The sequence below is a fragment of the Carettochelys insculpta genome, chromosome 22 (genome assembly GCF_033958435.1).
Source record: "Carettochelys insculpta isolate YL-2023 chromosome 22, ASM3395843v1, whole genome shotgun sequence".
Classification (NCBI taxonomy): Eukaryota; Metazoa; Chordata; order Testudines; family Carettochelyidae; genus Carettochelys; species Carettochelys insculpta.
This window is the reverse complement of record NC_134158.1, coordinates 22625115-22642954: the sequence shown is the minus strand read 5'-3', so window position 1 is coordinate 22642954 and position 17840 is coordinate 22625115. Positions and strand designations below refer to the sequence as shown.

Below are 17840 nucleotides of genomic sequence, written 5' to 3'. Positions count from 1 at the left end.
ACCAGCTGGATTTCAGCATTTCTCTTGGGCAAATGACAACAGACACCTGCACGGACAGGGGGACACGCACAGAGCGGGGCTCGGCCCCGGGAAGGGGGCCACTGGGACACACACACACAGTGCAAGGCTCTCTCCCGCCAGCAGGGGGCCACTGGGACACAACCACGCACCAGCACAAACTGAGCAGGGCTCAGCCCTTCCAGCAGGGACACGCACACCCACACCGCCGCACACACCCACCCACGCACGCACACACACACGCGCGCGCGCGCACACACACACAGGCACTCAGTCTCACCCCTCCAGCAGGGACGCGCTCAGGCGTGAGCCCCCACAGCCCCGCTCCCAGTTTTCTCGTGTGCCCACTGCTCATGCCTCAGCCAGGAAGCGTTGTGCACGCGTGCACGGTGCCGTGCGAGGTGCAGGCCCTGGGGGGAGTGGCCCGGCTGCTCGCGCTCAGCGGGGCACGAGGCTCAGGCGATACTGGCGGGGCAGCTTGCCGAAGCCGTGGTACTGTGGTGTGATGTCGAGCTCCTGGCGGCCGCCCGCGGCGCAGAGGGCGAAGCGCTGCAGGATGGCGGTGAAGAAGAGGAAGAGCTCCATGCGGGCCAGGCCTTCGCCGGGACACGCCCGCTTCCCTGCAGGGAGCACAGGGCGTTAGTCGCTCGGGGCTGTGAAGAAGATTGATGCCTGGGTCCCAGTCCCGGCACGTGGGAAGGGCTCCCTCGGCGTCACCCCAGCTGGGGCCACCCTGCCTGGCGTGGGGCCGGCGTTAGGGTCCTGCCCCCACCCACACTGCACTGGGGCTATTCCCTGCCCAGCACCGGGGCGGATTAGAGCAGCCCCGAGGCTGCTGGTAGCGATGCCCCAGCCAGGGCAGCTCTGGAGTGCAGGCGCACAGAGGGGTCGAACACCCTGTCCTGGCCACGCCGGAATCCTGGGGCCAGCACACACAAGCCGAGGAGTCCAGGGAGTGAGTCCTCTGGGAGGCTCTGCGAGGCCAGTGCAAGGGGTCCCAGTAGGAAACCATGGTGCTGGGAGCCCTGCGGCAGTGGGTTTTGCTGGAAGAAAAACTGTCAGGGGCCAAGCTGAAGGAACCTCTCCCTGGTTTGGGACCTGCAGGGGGCTGTGGACAGCGTTCTCTGTGTGCTGAGCACTTGGGCGGCCGCCCTGGAGAGATTCAGGTGCTGCCCAGCTGATTAGCTGAGTGCCTGCAGCTGGCGGCCTGTGGTCTATGGGTGGTGTACGTCCGCGCAGGCCTGGGCGCGCAGAGCAAAATGTATTCCACCCCAGGTGGAAAAAATCAGCGGGAACCAGCCCGGTTGGGAGTTCCCAACTCCCCCTCGCCCTCACACACCCACTGAGGCTCACCCAGCCCAGGGGCCGGTGCCAGCCCTACGCCCCACAGGAGGCTGCAGCAGGCACGTACTGAGCACCCAGAGGTATGCCCAGGGCAGGATCTCCGCCCGTCGGCTCTGGCAAACGGCCTCGCTCCTGGCACCGCACCGCCAGGAATGGCACTCCACGCCTGTCCCCGGCACCGCCCCGCCACTGCCCCGGCGAGCTCCAGGAGCGTGGCCCTGACCTGCAGAGAAAGGCATGAATGCCGGGTTCCTCTTCAAGCCCCCCGCCTCGTCCAGGAAGTGCCCGGGGTTGAAGGCCTCTGGGCTGTCGAACTGGGTGGGGTCATGCAGGACGGAGTGCAAGATGGGAAGGACTGTGGTGCCCTGGAGTGGGGGAAGAGGCTGGAGCTGGCTTCGAGGAAACAGCCCCAGACCGAAGCGCACAGACGTTGCCTCGAGTTGCACTGGGGGCTGCCCCAGCGGGTCTGGGTCCAGCGGCCCCCACTGCGCCGGGCGCGGCACAGCCCTACGGCGAGATGGGCTCTGTCCCAGCCAGCTCACGGGCTGCACAGGCTTGGCTGGGCTGTAAATAACATCCCCCTTTAAACCAGGCCTCGGCAAGGTCATAGCAGGGCTTGGCCCTGCGCCTGGCAGGTCGGCCCCCAGCTTGCCGCAGTCCTTCTCCGGGGACCAGCCGCGAGAGGCAGCTTTGCCAGGAGACTCCACTAGCGCCTTGTGCCGCCAGTTCTGCCGTGCAAGGCTGGTGCACGGTGCTGATTGCTCCAGCCCAGCCGCTGCCTTGCACGGGACAGCTGCCCACTCAAGGGCCAGACCGGCCGACCCATCGCGCCTGCATCTTGGCTGCAGAAAGCAGCTTCAGCGGGTTTTTTTCAGGAATCTGTGACCATTAAAGCCGCTCCGGACGCTGCTCGCAGCAGGCAGTGAGAGGTAACGCCTGTCAGCCGGAGCCTGTGAGGAGAGGGTTGGAGCAGGGGTCTCGCCCCGCGCCAGAGCAGGCTCATGCCACTGGCTGGCGTGTATCCCCCGTTCACGTGGGGGCAGTAGGCGTCGGCCCAGCCAGCCAGAGCGACTCACTAGGTCAGTGCTCAGGGCCCCCGCCAAGGCAGGCGACACAGACCACCTGGCTCCAGGGACAGTTTAATCCCGGCTACCACCGAAACCACTGGGCGACCTCCGCCGGAACAGCCCCAGCCCAGCAGCACTGCCTGGAGCCTTCGCCAGGCCCTGTGGGGAGCCGGGTCTGGGGAGGTCCCACGCCACAGAGGAAGTCCAGGGCTTCTGCCCCCCCACTCCCGGGTAGCCATGGGGCTCCAGCATCCTGCTCCTGAGGCTGCGCCAGGCTGTGGCAGGTGGGCACTCTGGTCCCAGCCCCACGCTGAGGCGGGGGCTTCGCGGCATTGGCTCTGGCCCCTCCTGTGCTGTAGAGGGGCTCTCGAGGGCCCCAGCCTGGGACTCTACGTGCAGGAGGAGGGGCAGAGCTCAACCCCCGTCTCGTGCCAAGGCACGTTGGCTCGTGTGCCCCGCTCGGCCGCGTGCCAGGGGTGGCTGAGCCCTGGTGGAAAACCCGGCGAGAGTGGAATGAAACTTCCTGCCAAAGCCACTGGCCTTTTCTCTGTGCCCTCCACTTCTCTGCGAAGTTCGGCAAAGTGTTCCTTTTCCACCCAGCCCGAAACAATCCCCCAGCCGTCCCATAGGGAGCCCCTGGACGTGAGGACCCTGCGCTGCGCCCCCAGAGGGGTGCAGCCGTTATAGGGCCCCGGGCAGGCGTTACCTTCGGGATGGCGTAGCCTCTGAACCTGCGTGTCCTGGGTCACCGAGTGGGGGACGCCAGAGGGAGGACATCGACGAACCTCTGAATCTCGTGGATCACGGCGTCCGTGTAGGGCATCTTGGGCCGGTCCTCCATGCATGGGCGGCGGTTCCGGCCGATCACCTGGTCGATCTCCTCCTGAACGCGCTCTGGCCAGGCCGGCACAAAGCCAAGCGGTGAGTGACGGGCTGGGGCTGAAGGCTGAACTCACCCCTGTGTCTGGCCACACCGTGTGCGCTGGGCTGGCGGTGGGGAGATGACCCATCTCCATCCAGCCCCGTGTGAGACACAGGCCAGAGAAAGGGGCCAGTGACCTGCCGGGGGGGAAGGGGGGGTGCTCCAGTGCCTGCGGGGTTCTGGAGCCAGGCCTGGGATTGCTGCACAAGCCTCCAGCCACCGGCTCCCTGCCTGTGCCTCGTTAGATGGGCCGGCTCTGGGGGCGCAGTGCGTAATGCGCTGGGAGTCCTGCTGCCCCGGGCGCCGGTGGGAAAAGTACCCCAAAGTTACTTGAGTAAAAGTACAGCTGCTTTGGGAGCATCCCGCCCCCTCTCGCCCAGCCCCACACCCCCTCCCGCCCCCTCCCACCCATCCCCCACCCCCTCCCGCCCCTCTTACCCAGCTCCCCACCCCCTCCTGCTGCCTCTCACCCAGCCCCCACACCCCCTCCCGCCCCCTCTCACCCAGCCCCCACACCCCCTCCTGCCCCCTCTTGCCCCGCCCCACACCCCCTCCTTCTCCCCTCCAACACAGCCCCTGCAACCACTTCCCACCCAGCCCCCCCACCCCCACCTGCCCCCTCTTGCCCAGTCCCCACACCCCCTCCCCTGGTCCTGCATTTGCTGCAGCTGGGAGCGGTAGCAGATCCCCCCATGAGCCCTTCCCACAGGGGCTGGAGAGGGACCAGCTTCAGGTTTGCCCCTTGCAGCCATGGGGCCGGCAGTGGGGGCCTGAGGCTCCTCCAGATCACGCTGCTGCCTGGACTGCTCATGGCTGAGGGGGACTGGGGGGCCGCCCTGGCTTCTCCTGGTCCTGCCACCCCCAGTGGCAGCTCAGCACACACAGACTGGAGCTGAGTCCCTGGCCATCGCCCAGCCCAGCCCAGCCCAGCCCAGCCCAGCTCCAGTTCCCAGAGTCTCTCCGGGCTGGACCAGGCCTTGTAGGGTCTTCAAACCCCAGCCCCAGGCTGGCTGCTTGGACTAGGGGGGGGGCTCGTTCCCTGCAAGCTCAGGAGGGGCCGGGGTCAGAGCCGAGGCTGTTGGGAAGTGACCGAGGTGTGGGGGCTGGGCTGTTGGGAGGAGGATGCAGAGTGTGGGTGGGAGGGGCCGGGGGTGTGTGGGGGCTGGGTGGGAGGTTCTCAGTGGGGGTGCAGGGGCTGGGTGGGAGGGGGATGGGAGGAGGATGCGGGGGCTGGGTGGGAGGGGGATGGGAGGAGGATGCAGGGTGTGGGTGGGAGGGGCCGGGAGGGGGGTGCAGGGGCTGGGTGGGAGGGGGATGGGAGGAGGATGCAGGGTGTGGGTGGGAGGGGCCAGGGTGTGTGTGAGGGGTGGGCTGGAGGGGGACAGGAGGAGGAAGAAGCGTGTGGGTGGGAGGGGTGTGTGGGGGCTAGGTGGGAGGGGGACAGGAGGAGGATGCAGGGTGTGGGTGGGAGGGGCCGGGAGGGGGGTGCAGGGGCTGGGTGGGAGGGGGATGGGAGGAGGATGCAGGGTGTGGGTGGGAGGGGCCAGGGTGTGTGTGGGGGCTGGGCTGGAGGGGGACAGGAGGAGGAAGAAGGGTGTGGGTGGGAGGGGGGTGTGGGGGCTAGGTGGGAGGGGGACAGGAGGAGGATGCAGGGTGTGGGTGGGAGGGGCCAGGAGGGGGGTGCAGGGGCTGGGTGGGAGGGGGACAGGAGGAGGATGCAGGGTGTGGGTGGGAGGGGCCAGGGTGTGTGTGAGGGGTGGGCTGGAGGGGGACAGGAGGAGGAAGAAGGGTGTGGGTGGGAGGGGGGTGTGGGGGCTGGGTGGGAGGGGGACGGGAGGAAGCTGCAGGGTGTGGGTGGAGGGGGTGCGGGGGCTGGGTGGGAGGGGCCGGGAGTGGGGTGTGAGGGCTGGGCTGGAGGGTGCCAGGGATCGGGGCTCCTTGTGGAGCTCTGGGGGCCACAGGTGGCTTCATTGAGCTGTGCTCCCTGCAGGCCCCGCCCCCATTGCAATCCCTGACCAATGGGAACGACGAGGGGGTGGGGCCTGCAGGCAGAGCGGCTTCCTGCCCCCCGCCAGGTGCAGCGCCTACTTGCCTCCATCAGGCCCGTGAGCTTCGGGCCCCCCCGCGTGGCTGGAGCGTGGGCTCCTCTGCCACAGTCGTGGGCTGGACCCCGCCCCTGGGCCACAGGTGCCGTACCCCGGCCCTGCCCAGCTGAGCCCTCATCCCTGTTCGCTGCTGGCATCCCCAGGTGGGCGTCGGGCTCATCCTGACCTGTCACCTGCGGGTACTTCAGCAGCATCAGCAGCCCGTAGCGCAGGGTGGTGCTGGTCGTTTCTGTGCCGGCAAAAAACAGGTCCAGGGCGCAGAGGAGCAGGTTCTCTTGGTGGAATTTGGTGTTGGGATCGTTTTCCTCCTGGAGATGAGGGCCGCAGAAGGGAGGCTGTGAGAATGGCACTGGGATGGTGCTCTGAGGGGGCATGCCCGCTGTTTGCCAGCCTGTACCAGGGGAGCCGGGCCCGCTCTCCGGCGAGGGGCGAGTGGAAAGGGTTTGGTACGGGGCTGCTGGTGAACCTGCCCTATGGAGGGCGTTACACGGAATGTCTTACTACCGGGGTGGAAAAAGTACCCCAAAAGTTACTTGAGTAAAAGTGCAGCTACTTTGGGAGAAATGTTGTTGAGGAAAAGCCCAAGTGTCCTGCTGGAAAACGACTTGAGCAACAATACAGACGTGCCACCTTTTAATTGTACTCAAGTACCCAGAAGAGGAAAAGTGGCCACCCCCGGATACGTCTGGATACTCGAGTACGAGGAAGATGCAAGGCACATGTACTTTTGCTCAGGTGGTTTTCCAGGACACTCTGACTTTGACTTAATTACATCCCCCCCCCCCCCCAAAAGCAGCTGCACTTTCACTCAAGTAACTTTTGAGGCACTTTTCCCACCTCTGCTTCCTACGCAAGACAAGGCTGTGAGTCCTGCCCCACTGTGCTGACCTGCAGGAGACCAGCATTCTGGCCACCAGCTCTCTTCTTTAGCTCAATCCATAGCAGCTCACAGTCCTCTCTGCAGAGGTCTCAGGCCGATACTTGGCCCACATGTACATCCACATGGAGACAATTCTATGTTCGGCATTCCTTGGACCTCCCAGATGTGGGTGTGATGAGAGGCCATGGCACAACACATTTAAAGGTGGTGGCTCTGAAGCTGGTTTCACCCAGGCTTTCCCTGGGGTTGTCACCACAGCTGGTCCACATCTCGGTGGGGAGTGGTTTTCCTGGCTTGTGAAAATGTTACCAGTTTTGGACTTTCTCTGCATCCCACGTGTCCAAATTAGGAATGTTTCCCTGAGCGGAAAAGCTGGCAGCCATGGGAGCATCTTGGTTCGATTGCGACCATTTAAAAAACTGTAAATATTTTGCACATGGTTCACATTTCAAAGCCAAATGTTATTTTCTGCTGGGAAAATGGGACTGGGGATAATTTGCAACCTCTGAAGTGTTCTCTGTGTTGAGAAATTCCTGGAAGGGGCCCTTTCCCGGGGAATGTTTGGGTGTGGCCGAGTGGGCAAGTCGCAGCCATAAACAGTGTTTGTTGCTAAATTCCCATCCTGCCCTAGAGAGGAAGAGATAGACACTAAACCAGCATCAGTTGTGTCTACACGGGGGCATTGCTAATCCAGTTTAAGCAAACCAGATTTGGGTTCCACAGAACGTCAGGAGGACCTTCTGGCCTTGCAGCCTTTGCAGACTGGGGGTGGCTGCCCTGCCCTCGCCGCTGCTACCAGCCCTGACCTGCTGCATCCGGATGAGGAAGGCATCTGTGTAGTCCCGTGGGGAAGCCGGGTCCAGAGTCTCTCTGTGCTTCTGGACGACCCCAGCCACGTATCGCTTCTGCTCTTCGTAGTTCTCAAAAAGGCGGTGATGAGGGCCAGGCAGGAGGTTCATGACGGTGGGGAAGAGGTTGTAGAGCTGTGAGGGGGAGACAAGGTGGGTGCTCGCACATGGAGTGGGATCCCCCAGCACCCCAGAGCAGGGGGCTCAGTGTGAGAGCTAAGGGTCTGAAGGGGGAAGCCATTAAGTGGCACCTAGGCCATGGGGTGCATTAGGCAGCGTCGGGGGAAGCTACACAACCCCAGACCTGGGGGGGAGGTTTATCAATCGGCGACCCCTAAGCAGCTCCAGGGGGTGTCATCCCCGGAGATGAACAGCTCTACAGGGCAGGGGTGGAGAGCTGGGATGGCTCAGGCCAGGGCTGGTGGAGCTGGGCGTCAGCTCCCGGCCCGTGGGCAGGACGGGGTGGGGGCAGGGCGTTCGGTTCCCGACTCCCGGTCTGGTGCTGGGGGAGCCATGAGGGACTAAGGCAGCGGAGGGAGCGAATGCCAAACCTGCGGGAGACGCGGCCGAGGGGGTGGCCAGCGCATTGGAGGAAGGGATTAGATTTGGGATTAGATCTGGCCGGCATCTGGGCTGCACCCCTGGCCTGACGGGGCCCTGATGCGCCTGGGATCTGAGCAGGGTCTGGCCCGACGGGCCCTGGTCTGAGCTGCAGCTGTTCCCCGTCCCCTCTATTGGCCAGTCCGCAGGGCAGCCAGGAGCTGCTACCGCTACCAGCCGAGGGAGCTGCTCGGTGAGCTCGGCCGGTGGAGCGACCTGTGCTTGGGGGCTGGCGGTCTCGGCTCCGGATGAGGTTACAGGTGGGTGGATGAGGGTGCGCCTGACCGGTCCCTGCTCACCCGCGCTGCCGCGGCTCTGCCCCTACCTGCACGCAGACGGTGTCCACGCGCCGGAAGTTGGCCTGGATCAGGCTGAGCAGCGTCTGGAATTCCTCGTCCTCGTAGCTGAACCGGGCCCCGAAGACCACGGAGCAGATGACGTTGGAGACAGAGCGGCGCAGCAAGAAGGTGGGGTCCAAGGGAATCCCTGGGGGCACAGGCCAAAAGCTGCTCAGCCATGGGGCTTGATTCCACCAGCCAGAGGGGTGGGAGCAGCGGCAGAAGCCCGCGACACCCAGCACAGAGAGCCTGGGCACACGGCTGGCTCCAGGCCAGCCTGAAATGCTGGGGGCACAACTGGGGCGGCTCTGCACGCTGGAGAACCCCCCCTCTGCCACAGGTATGGCAGCAAGGGCCTAACTGAGAGCAGCCCCAGGGCTGCTCCAGTAGGGAAGCTCACACCGCTTGTGTCAGCACCAGGCCCTCAGTCTCCTCCATCAGGGCGGAGCCTCCTCCACGCCTGAATCCTCCGCACCTCCCGCACCTCCCAAGAGGCCCCAAGCTTCTCCTCCTTGTCCCCTCTCGCTCTGCGCCCCTCCCCCACTGCCCTGGTCTCCTGCTTTCCCCGGGCACCAGGCTGGGGCTGGGGCTGGGCTGACCAGAGCTGGCTCTAGGTCCCCTCATGCAGCCCCATCCCCATCTGGCGCCAGGTTTGGTGTGGAGCTGGGAGGACATAAGTCACTGACGTCAGCTGGCCTCCTGCGAGCAAATGAGAGGCCCATGGTGTGGAGTGGCCGCTCTCTGGACAGGCAGCAGCTTTGGGTTCTGCGTTTGCTCAGTGCTCACGCACCAGGGGGCACGGCCCGTGAGTGGGACCTTGCTGTACGCTTCGGGCTGCTCCCAAAGTCCCCAGACCAGTTTTGGGTGGAAATACAGTGCAAGCTCTTGCAAAAGGTGCCAGATAATAAGAGATTCTGGTGCCACGGTGCATCCTGGGATATGTGGTCCAGGCGCCTCATGCACTCATTCTTATCTCTTGGCCTGGCTGGACTACATCCCCCATGATGCACTACAGCTTGGACACAGCCCAGAGAAGGTGATGCATTGTGGGAGATGTAGTCCGGCCAGATTGCCCAGGCTGTTGAGGCAAAAAGAAGCAGGAAGCACCTGAACTACAATTCCCATGAGGCCCTGCACCCTACTGTGGAAGGCTATTGCAGTTTTCCCCTGGGCTCCATTAATAACACCGGCAAATTTCCCTCAGCTCCGTTAATTTTTGAGCTCCTGGGCTCCTGGACTCCATTAATAACACTATGAAATGTCCCTCAGCTCCATTAAACACTGGCAAAATGAGGTGGGAATTCCCGGGGGTCCCGCCGCAAGGGCTGGGGTGGCTGGAGGGAGAGGTGTACTGAACAGCCCTGTGCGGGATCTTTTCAGGAGAAAAGCCAAAACGCCGCGTTTATTGGTAATACACGTACAGCAACCCACACGCAGCATGTGTGAAGTGTTCATTGTTATATGTGTATTTCCGATAAATGTGGCGTTTTGCTTTTACCCCCGTCGTTACATCTTTGGTTTAAAAAAACAAAAAAGCAGTCATGTAGCGCTTTAAAGACTAACTTGTTAGGTGATGAGCTTTCGTGGGGCAGACCCACTTCTTCAGATCACAGCCAAACCAGAACAGACTCAATATATAAAGCACAGAGGTCCAAAAATTGTTAGCAAGGTGGGCAAATCAGAAGAGCAGAGGGGCGGCAGGAGGGGAATGTGGATGTAGACCTGCGTGCTTTATATGTTGAGTCTGTTCTGGTCTGGCTGTGATCTGAAGAAGTGCGTCTGGCCCAGGAAAGCTCATCACCTAATAAATAAATTATTTTGTTAGACTTTAAAGTGTGACTTGACAGCTTTTCTCTCTGCGCCCTTTATTTTTGGACAGCTTCATGGCTTGCCCTGGGGAGTGAATGAGATGTGAATGGGAAGGTGGGAGACCAGCACCTCCAGGTACTGGCAATGGTGGGAGAAGGCAGATCCCAGACCAGTGAGAAGAACAATGGAGCCTGTGAAGTGGGCCCGTTGAAAGAAGACTGGACACATGGAGGCCTGGGGAGTCACCAGCGAGTGCCTGACTTTGGAAGCACCACTCAGAAGAAGGTGCTAAATGCATATTCATAAGATCGCTCGGCCAGATTATGCATATGCATGAGCCGGCCAACCGGTGCAACCTGCATGGGAGAGAGGGCGCTATCAGTGGAAGCATCTTGCACAGGGACCCCGGGTTTGTCCTGTCAGCACTGGAGCACCGATCCGGATCGGCAGAAGCCCGGCTCCACCCCTCCCCCATCTAACTCACCTGGCCAGTGCAGTTCGGGGGAGCAGCTATTGGTACCAGCAACAAGACAGGAGTGTGTGTGTGTGCGCGCGCGTGTGTGTGTGTGTGTAAGAGATCACACACATATGCTGAGTGTCGATTGCTATCTGTGCATTACCAATAAATACGTCGTTTTGCCTTTTGCCCTGAGAGGATCCCATGCAGGACTGTTCAGTGCAACAGAGGGACCAGAGGACCCATCTCACCCCCCTGTGTGGACCATGCCCAGCTCTTTGGCTATGCCCAGCCAGGACACCTCTGGTCTTGTCGAGCTCCTCCAGCAGGTACTGGACCTCCTCCTGGATCCGCTCCTCGATGCTCCGCTTCCCCATGCCGAAGTCCCGCAACGTGCTGAGGGCGAAGCGGCGCATCTGCCTCCAGGTCTCCCCGTTGCTGAAGAAAAGCCCTGGGCACAGGAAGGGGACTCCCTGGGCACATGCCTCTTGGCAAACGGCACTTGACTCACCGCCCCGTGCCAGGCAGGAGCTCCCATCCCAATTGCTGCAGAGAAACGTTCTTCTGCAAGCAACCTCCTACCCATTCTTGCCACCTGGGGAGTTTCCCTGGTAAAGCCTCAGCTCCTGGAGTCCTGTGATTAGCTGAGCCTCTCCACTTTGATGGAAAGGCATTTCTCCCCCTAACGGGTGCAGGGGATAAAGTTTGAAAAGGTGCCATCCCCCTCCGCTGCAAGATGCAGCAAACAGGGGGTAAAGGACAAGGATCCCACAGTCGTTGGTTTGAAATAGCTGCTATTTGGCTTGTACAAAACTCTTGTGGTTTTTCAGCAGCGGGCTCATTCCTTGGGCTGGCCCAGGCTCCTCTGGGGGACTCGCAGGTTTCTGCCTGTCTCTGCATGCCCCCTCCCGCCCATCCCTCTGTCCCCAGCCCCTGGCAGCATCTCTGGGGGAAATCCACAGCCCTGGCAAAGCCCCAGGAGACCCCAGGCCCTGGACGAGGCTCCTTTGCAGGGTGACCCCCTGCCGGGGTTAATTGGGATTTTTCAGAGGGTGAGTTTTGCCCGGGGTCGTTTGGCTCCAGGGGATGTGGGAGCGACGCCCGAGGAAGCTGGCCCTGGCCCGAGCTGCCGTCCTGCCATGAACCAGGCTGCTCCTCACCATTGCCCTTGGCGGTCCTCTTGGCAAGCGCTAGCCCCTCTCGGCCGCCAAACTCCTCTGCTTGGTCCACCAGGGCTTCCTTCACTGCCTCGTAGCCCCACAGCACCACCATCCGGTGCGGCCCCATGTAGACGGTGAACACTGAGCCGAACTTGTCTCGGAGCTACCACAAGGGAGCAGGCGTTATGTCCGGCTGCATGCGGGGCGCTGCGGGTGCGGCATGCTCCCAGCCGGCTCCAGGAGCTCTCCCTCCGGCTGCTGGGCCACGCCGCAGGCAGAAGTAAGGGCCTGGCTGGGGGCGTGCAGCAGCACTGGTGGGAACTGGGGGGCTTCAGCCCCCCCGCCCTCCCTATAGGGCACCCTTCCTGCCCCAGTCTCCTCCCCAGGCCCCCAGCCTGGTTCCTGCCCCTTTGCACAGTCCAACCCTTTGGAGCAGGAACCTCCTCACCACCCCTAGCTCTGACTCCTGCACCCCCCCCACTCCCATCCCCTGCCCTGGGCCCCCCACGTCCCCCAGCCCCCTGCCCTGAGTCCCTGCTCCCGAGCCCACACTTCAATTGCTCGCCAATACTGCCCTGGGCCCCCCACACCCCACAGCCTCCTGCCCTGCGCCCCTGCAGGGGCCATGCACCAATACCTGTAAGAAATCTGAGCTAATAGCCCCCTGCTTGGCACTTGGGTGCATGCACAGCCTGCGCCAAAGGGTAGCTAATTAACTGTGGGTGGGTGAATGTTATTATGACCCTGCTAGAGACAGGGAAACTGAGGCACAGCGGCACACCGACATAGCCAGGGCTGCGCATGGGGCTGGGGACACAAACGCCTGGCGGAGCGTTAGTTTTTTTCCCACTTGTTTTCGATCGCCTCAAAATTGCCTTTCCCGCAAGTTGGCGCCGTGCGGCTGCCTGGGGCAGCAGAGGTTCGGTTCTCCGCTGCCACGGCCCCGAACGCCCCCTTTTCCATCAAATGGTGAACCTTTCCTGGAGCAGCTCAATGAGGGGCGGAGCTGGGATTAGCACCTGTGCTCGCCCACCTCGTGCTTGTCCCTGTGACCCGCAACACACGGGGGTCACTCACCGGCCCAAGGACGAATCCCTCCCCAGCTTACAAAAAAATCCCCAGCCAGGCAGGGAGGCTCTGCGGCCAGTGCTTTGTGTGCCAGTACTTACTGGTACTGAGTACCGGCACCTCGGCAGCCCCAGCCCTGGGACTGGCTGGGGGGCTGCAGGGGCGCTGATTGAGTACCGGCTCCTCCATTTTTACCCAAATGGCCCTGAGAGTATTGAGTCTGCTGCAGCGGGTGTCAGGGCTGCGCTGCAGCCAAGTAACTCAGCCTCTGTCCCGTCGCAGCCCCAGGAAGGCCACGTGGGGTGCCAGATGCTCAGTGGGTGTAAATCACCACAGCGCTGCTGACACCTGCTCAGGATGCGTGCAGACCGCTGGAGCCTTTAGGTTGCTGGCCAAGTGTGGTCATGTCTCTCCGCCCGCCTGAGTGCAGGGAGGTGGCGGGACGGCGTTGGGAGGCTGCTAGTGAGAGCCTCCAGGGGGCTGCGCTGACACCCCCAGGCACAAGGCAGAGCCCCCAGGCTTGAGTCGCAGCCATTGTGATCTTCTCCCTCTGCCTCCGGGTGCAACCCCGGCCAAGCCACGAGCAACGGTGCAGCTCGCCAGCCCCTGTGGGCATCGCCCAGGAACGGAACTCACCGCCAGCAGAGACTGCAACAGCGAAGGCCCCCACAGCTGCAGCAAATTACCCAGGAGGGGCAGCGGGTGCGGGCCTGGGGGCAGGTTCCCCAGCGCGGCCCGGGGCCCCCGCAGCAGCAGGAGCAGCAAGACGGCCGCGAGAAGGAGCAGTGGGGAGGTGAGGCCCAGCCAGAGATCCATGCTTGGGAGCAGGGCGACTCCCTGAGAAGGCTGCAGAAGCAGGAAATGAAATGCACACACCTCCCCTGCCTATGGGTGGAGTTTGCTGCGCACTCTGCTCTGCAGTGGGAACCGAGAGGGCCGGGTGGGGAGGCAGAGTCCCAGCAGGGTAAGCCGGAGCTGTGGTAGAAGTTTCCCAGGGATGGGGGAATTCTGGCAGTACTAGAGCCTGTCCAAGTGGGACCCAGAGAAAAGTCCCATGCCCCTCCTGCGCCTGGACTGAGTTCAAACCCAGCAGCACTGGTGGGAAGCCAGCCTGCAGGCGCTTGCACCTCCCGGCTAGAGGCCTGCTCTGTCCTCCTGGCCCAGGCGGAGCCGGCCAGGTCCCTGCTCCCGCCTGGCTTCGGGGTAGGGCGGCTGCAGAGCCAGAGTCCTGGGCAGAGGGCGGCTTTCCACCTTTGTCTTTGTTTGGCAGCAGAAGGGAAACCCGGCCGGTGCCTGAACACCTGCAGGTGCCCCAGGGGGAGCTCTGGGGTCAACCCCAGCTCTGGCTGATGCTGGGGCTTTTATCCACCAGGAGGTGCAGGGGCTGTGGGCGGATCCCCCCGGGCCCTGGCTGGGAATCCCACCCTGGGAGACATTTCCCGGGGAAGGGTTCATTTTGATGAATCAGCGTTTTGTGATGGGGGAGGGGAGGGGCCGTTTCCCAGAAATCCCCCCTCCCTCGCTGTTTAATCAGCGGCATGAGACTGGGGTTCTGGGCCTCCTCCTGCTGCTGAACACAGATCACAAGGGGCTCCCAGGGACCCCCTGTGGAACTAGAGGAGACACATGGCTCGTTCTGCTCCCTGGGCCAGGCCAAAGTCCTTGTATAACCACCCACAGGCAGACTCGAACCTGGGACGGTTGGAACCTGCAGGAGCTGCTCAGGTTGAGCTACAGGCCAGCTGGCTCTCAGCACAGGGACTCGTTCTCACCCGGTGTGAGTGGGCTCGGTGCCTTGCATGGGACAGTGACCTGCACCAAGGTGTGTGGGTTACACTTGTCTCTCGCCTGCCAGGGTGCCTGGCCAGCCGACGGCCCGCAATGCAGGCTCTCTTGGAGAAGAGACCGGTTAAGAAGGGTTATGCATTAATGCTCAGCTCTGAGCCAGCACGTCCCAGCCGTTGATTTCCGAGCAGCCCGGTGGGATTCACCTCATTTCGCAGCTGGGGAAACTGAGGCACAGAGTGGCAGAGTCGTGTTCCTGCAGGCTGGGGGCGGAGCCAGGAATCCCCGCTGGTTCTCCCGCGTCCCAGTCCTCCTCCCGTGCTGCAGAGCAAACCGCTTCGCCCCCAGCAGTCCCGGTGCACTGTTCCGCCCCGGCTCACCGGCTGCTGCAGGAGAGCTGTGCCCAACTGATGCCCGCGCCTGGCACTGTCCCTAGGTGGACAAACCCTCTCTCCTGCAGAGTCGGGGCAGGGACGTGGCAGCATTTTAGGCCCATCCATGTTTCAAGCCTTCCTCGGGAGAGTCCTGCTGGCTCCTCAAGTGAATGAGCGGGAGAGAGGCGCGAAGTCTGTTTAATTTCTGTCTCTGATGGGGAGCTGGCCGAGGGTAGGAGGAAGGCAGTAGACGGGCGAGATCTTGGCTTCTGACATAGTCCTGTGTGACCACCTCATACGCAAACAAGGGCGACGCGATTAGCCGGTTAGGACAAGTGGGCGCCGCGTTCAAAGCCCGCGCGCAGCGGTTACCCGTCTTCAGCTGCCAGGCTGGGAGCACGTGTCTATGGAGCCCAGCAGAAGCCAGTCCTGGGTCTGTTTCATCAGTGACTTAAGAGTGCAGCAGAGGGCACGTATCTGGGGTGGACTCCCAGCTGGGAGGGTGTAAGGGAGTTCCGGGGTCCTCCCATCTGCAGCCAGAAGTGACTCTCACACAGCGGGGGGGAGAGAAGGTTTATTAGGCGCCAGAGATCCAGCATGGTGCAGACTTCTCAGCGCAGCGACCAGAGGTGGTCTGTCTGGTCCATGCTGGGGGGAAGAGATCCCCCTCCTCTGAGGGAACCCCAGGCCTGGAGCCCCTGGCTGGCGCCTGCTCTGCCTCCAGGCTCCCACTCACTAACAGTCCGTGTTTGCTATTAAAAAACCAGCCAGGCTCCACCTCTCCCTTGTCTGGGTCCCAGCCTGGCAGAGGTGTCACCTGGTTGCCTAGGTTACACCCTCCCAACACATCACCAAGGGGTTGCAAGCGCCGTGCAGGCCAGGATTGGAACGCCAAAGGATGCTGACCAGTGCGAGAGCTGCTCTGAAATCAACCAGGTGAAAGTCAGGGAAGACAGGTGTAAAATACAGCGGAACGCCGATTATCCAGCCTCGCCAGGGCCAAGGCATAGCACAGGGCCGGCTGCTGCTGGGCTGGCGGAGCGCGTCGGGTAAAGCGCAATGTTGGATAGTCGAAGGTCAGATAATCAGGGCTGCACCGTGCTGCACCGAGGGACAGAAAAGCCAAAGCACATCTCCACGCAGAGCTGGCCGGGCGGCTGAAGTGCGGGAAAGCTGTGTGAGCTGGGGGGGTGGATTTGAGCGAGGGAGTGAATGACGCGATTCAGTTGTGAAAATGGTGAATCTCTGGGGGGGGCGTGGTATTAACAGGCGTGTTGTAGTGAGACACGGGCGGTTATGTTAGAGCAGTGGCCTTGTACACCCAGGGTTGGGAGCTCAGGCCTTGAGGGGCCTGGGGCAGGTTAGATTAAAATAAATGCCTGTGAGGGCTGGTGCTTGGCCCTGCCATGGGGGCTCTCGAGGTCCCTTCCAGCTCGAAGAGAGATATGTACGAGACCGCAGCCGGTGCCAGGGCTGTCCCTTGCACCCTGGCCCCATCCCCACCCCAGCTCTGCCCTTCCTCGAAGGCCTGAGTGACATGGCTGAGGCTGGGTCACCCCACTTCCTGTGTGTGGCGTAGCACAGCCCCCCCCCCGCTGGGAGACGGAGTCAGAGCAGAGCGGGCTGCTGGGTCGCTCCACTCCCCACGGCTCCAGCAGATGTGGGGAGGGCGGTGGCTGCTGCTGCTGCTGGCAGGTGGCCCCCAGGTAATCGCCCCAGGCTGACCTCAGTACCAGGGCTGTTCCCTGCACCCGCTCCTTCTCACTCACACTGCAGAGCTCCCACCCTTACTCTTTCCTAGGGCTCCGGTGTGACCTCACGCTTGGCAGGCCTGCAGCGTCTTTCACCAGTGCAAGCGCCTTGCACAGAAACACCCTCCTTCACCTCTGCTTGTGAACACTCACTAAAGCCCAGGACGCATGCACTAAGCAGGCATTGCTCGCCGCTCCGAGGACGGGTGAACTGGTCTTGATGGCCAGTCAGGACCAGGTCCAACTGGGGACTCCGGTCTCCACACAGGGCTGAGGTCTGGCAGCTCAGATCTCGGAGCAGGTGCTGGGGTTGATTCCCACAGAACTTCCTTCTGGGCCCCAGTGAGATCTGAGCCCTGTCCTGTAACCGCTCATTGCAGTGACATGTTCTAGACCTAGCACAGTATAACAGAATTCCCTCACCGATCCTGCCCCCCACCGCAACCGATTTACACCTGGCGAGGTTAATTCTGCAGCAGACACCAGGCCGAGAGCAGACAGACAAGCAATAGGGAAGTGGGGACGATAACAATAGAATGGTCTGGTTCTGGGGCCCCCAGTACAGAAAGGATTTGGGTGCATTGGAGTGGGTCCAGCACAGGGCAATGAAAATGACTGTGGGGCTGGAGCACGTGGCCTATGAGGAGGGGCTGAGGGATTTGGGTTTATTTAGTTTGCAGAAGAGAAGACTGAGGGGTGATTTGATAGCAGCCTTCAACTTCCTGACGGGGGCTCTCAAGAGGCTGGAGAGAGGCTGTTCTCAGTGGCAGAATAAGGAGCAATGGTCTGAAGTTACAGAGGGGGAGGTGTAGGTTGGATATTAGGAAAATCTATTTCCCCAGGTAGGTGGGGAAGCACTGGAATGTTTTACCAAGAGAGGTGGTGGGATCTCCATCCCTGGAGGTTTAGAGTCCTGGCTTGACAAGGTCCGGGCTGGGATGATTTGGTTGGGGTTGGTCCTGCTTTAGGCAGGCGGCTGGACTCAACGACCCCCTGCGGTCCCCTCCAGCCCCAGGATTCTATGATTCTATGAATGGGGATTCCCCAGCCCCACCACTGGGGAGGAGTTTCTGCCAGAGGAGATGCTGTTGGGCTGTTTTCATTACCGGCCTTGTGATGTGTTTCTTTGCCTGGTGCTAGTGGGGGCCGTTGGGACAGGATCTCCATCCTGCCAGCCTGGTCTCACACCGTTCCATGCAATAGGTGGGCCGGGAGGGTGCATGACAGAGAGCCGCCAGACCTTGCAGTGGGGCTGGAGAAAAGGGCTGTACACTCTCAGAGACCCAACGTGCAGCTCCCCTGCCCCACAAACTA

At 62.1% G+C, this 17840-nt stretch overlaps 1 protein-coding gene across 1 annotated transcript; it reads right to left on the bottom strand.

Moving 5' to 3' along the window:
- On the bottom strand, nucleotides 1–13432 carry LOC142025182 (cytochrome P450 2B11-like). The gene is made up of 9 exons (XM_075017738.1): nucleotides 13253–13432; nucleotides 11549–11711; nucleotides 10690–10839; nucleotides 8110–8270; nucleotides 7143–7319; nucleotides 5623–5764; nucleotides 3136–3323; nucleotides 1586–1727; nucleotides 1–638 (listed from the first exon to the last, which is right to left on the bottom strand). The coding sequence occupies exons 1-7, from the start codon at nucleotides 13430–13432 to the stop codon at nucleotides 3175–3177; spliced, it is 1122 nt and encodes a 373-aa protein (XP_074873839.1). The 3' UTR covers nucleotides 1–638; nucleotides 1586–1727; nucleotides 3136–3174.
- Between the last annotated feature and the right edge of the window lie 4408 nt (nucleotides 13433–17840).

Coding starts and splice junctions, on each gene's coding strand:
- LOC142025182 (XM_075017738.1), bottom strand. CDS start 13,432: ATGGATCTCTGGCTGGGCCTCACCTCCCCACTGCTCCTTCTCGCGGCC. Junction 11,712..13,252: donor TGTTGCAGTCTCTGCTGGCG/GTGAGTTCCGTT, acceptor CCCTTGTGGTAG/CTCCGAGACAAGTTCGGCTC. Junction 7,320..8,109: donor TGGACACCGTCTGCGTGCAG/GTAGGGGCAGAG, acceptor TCCCCCTCACAG/CTCTACAACCTCTTCCCCAC.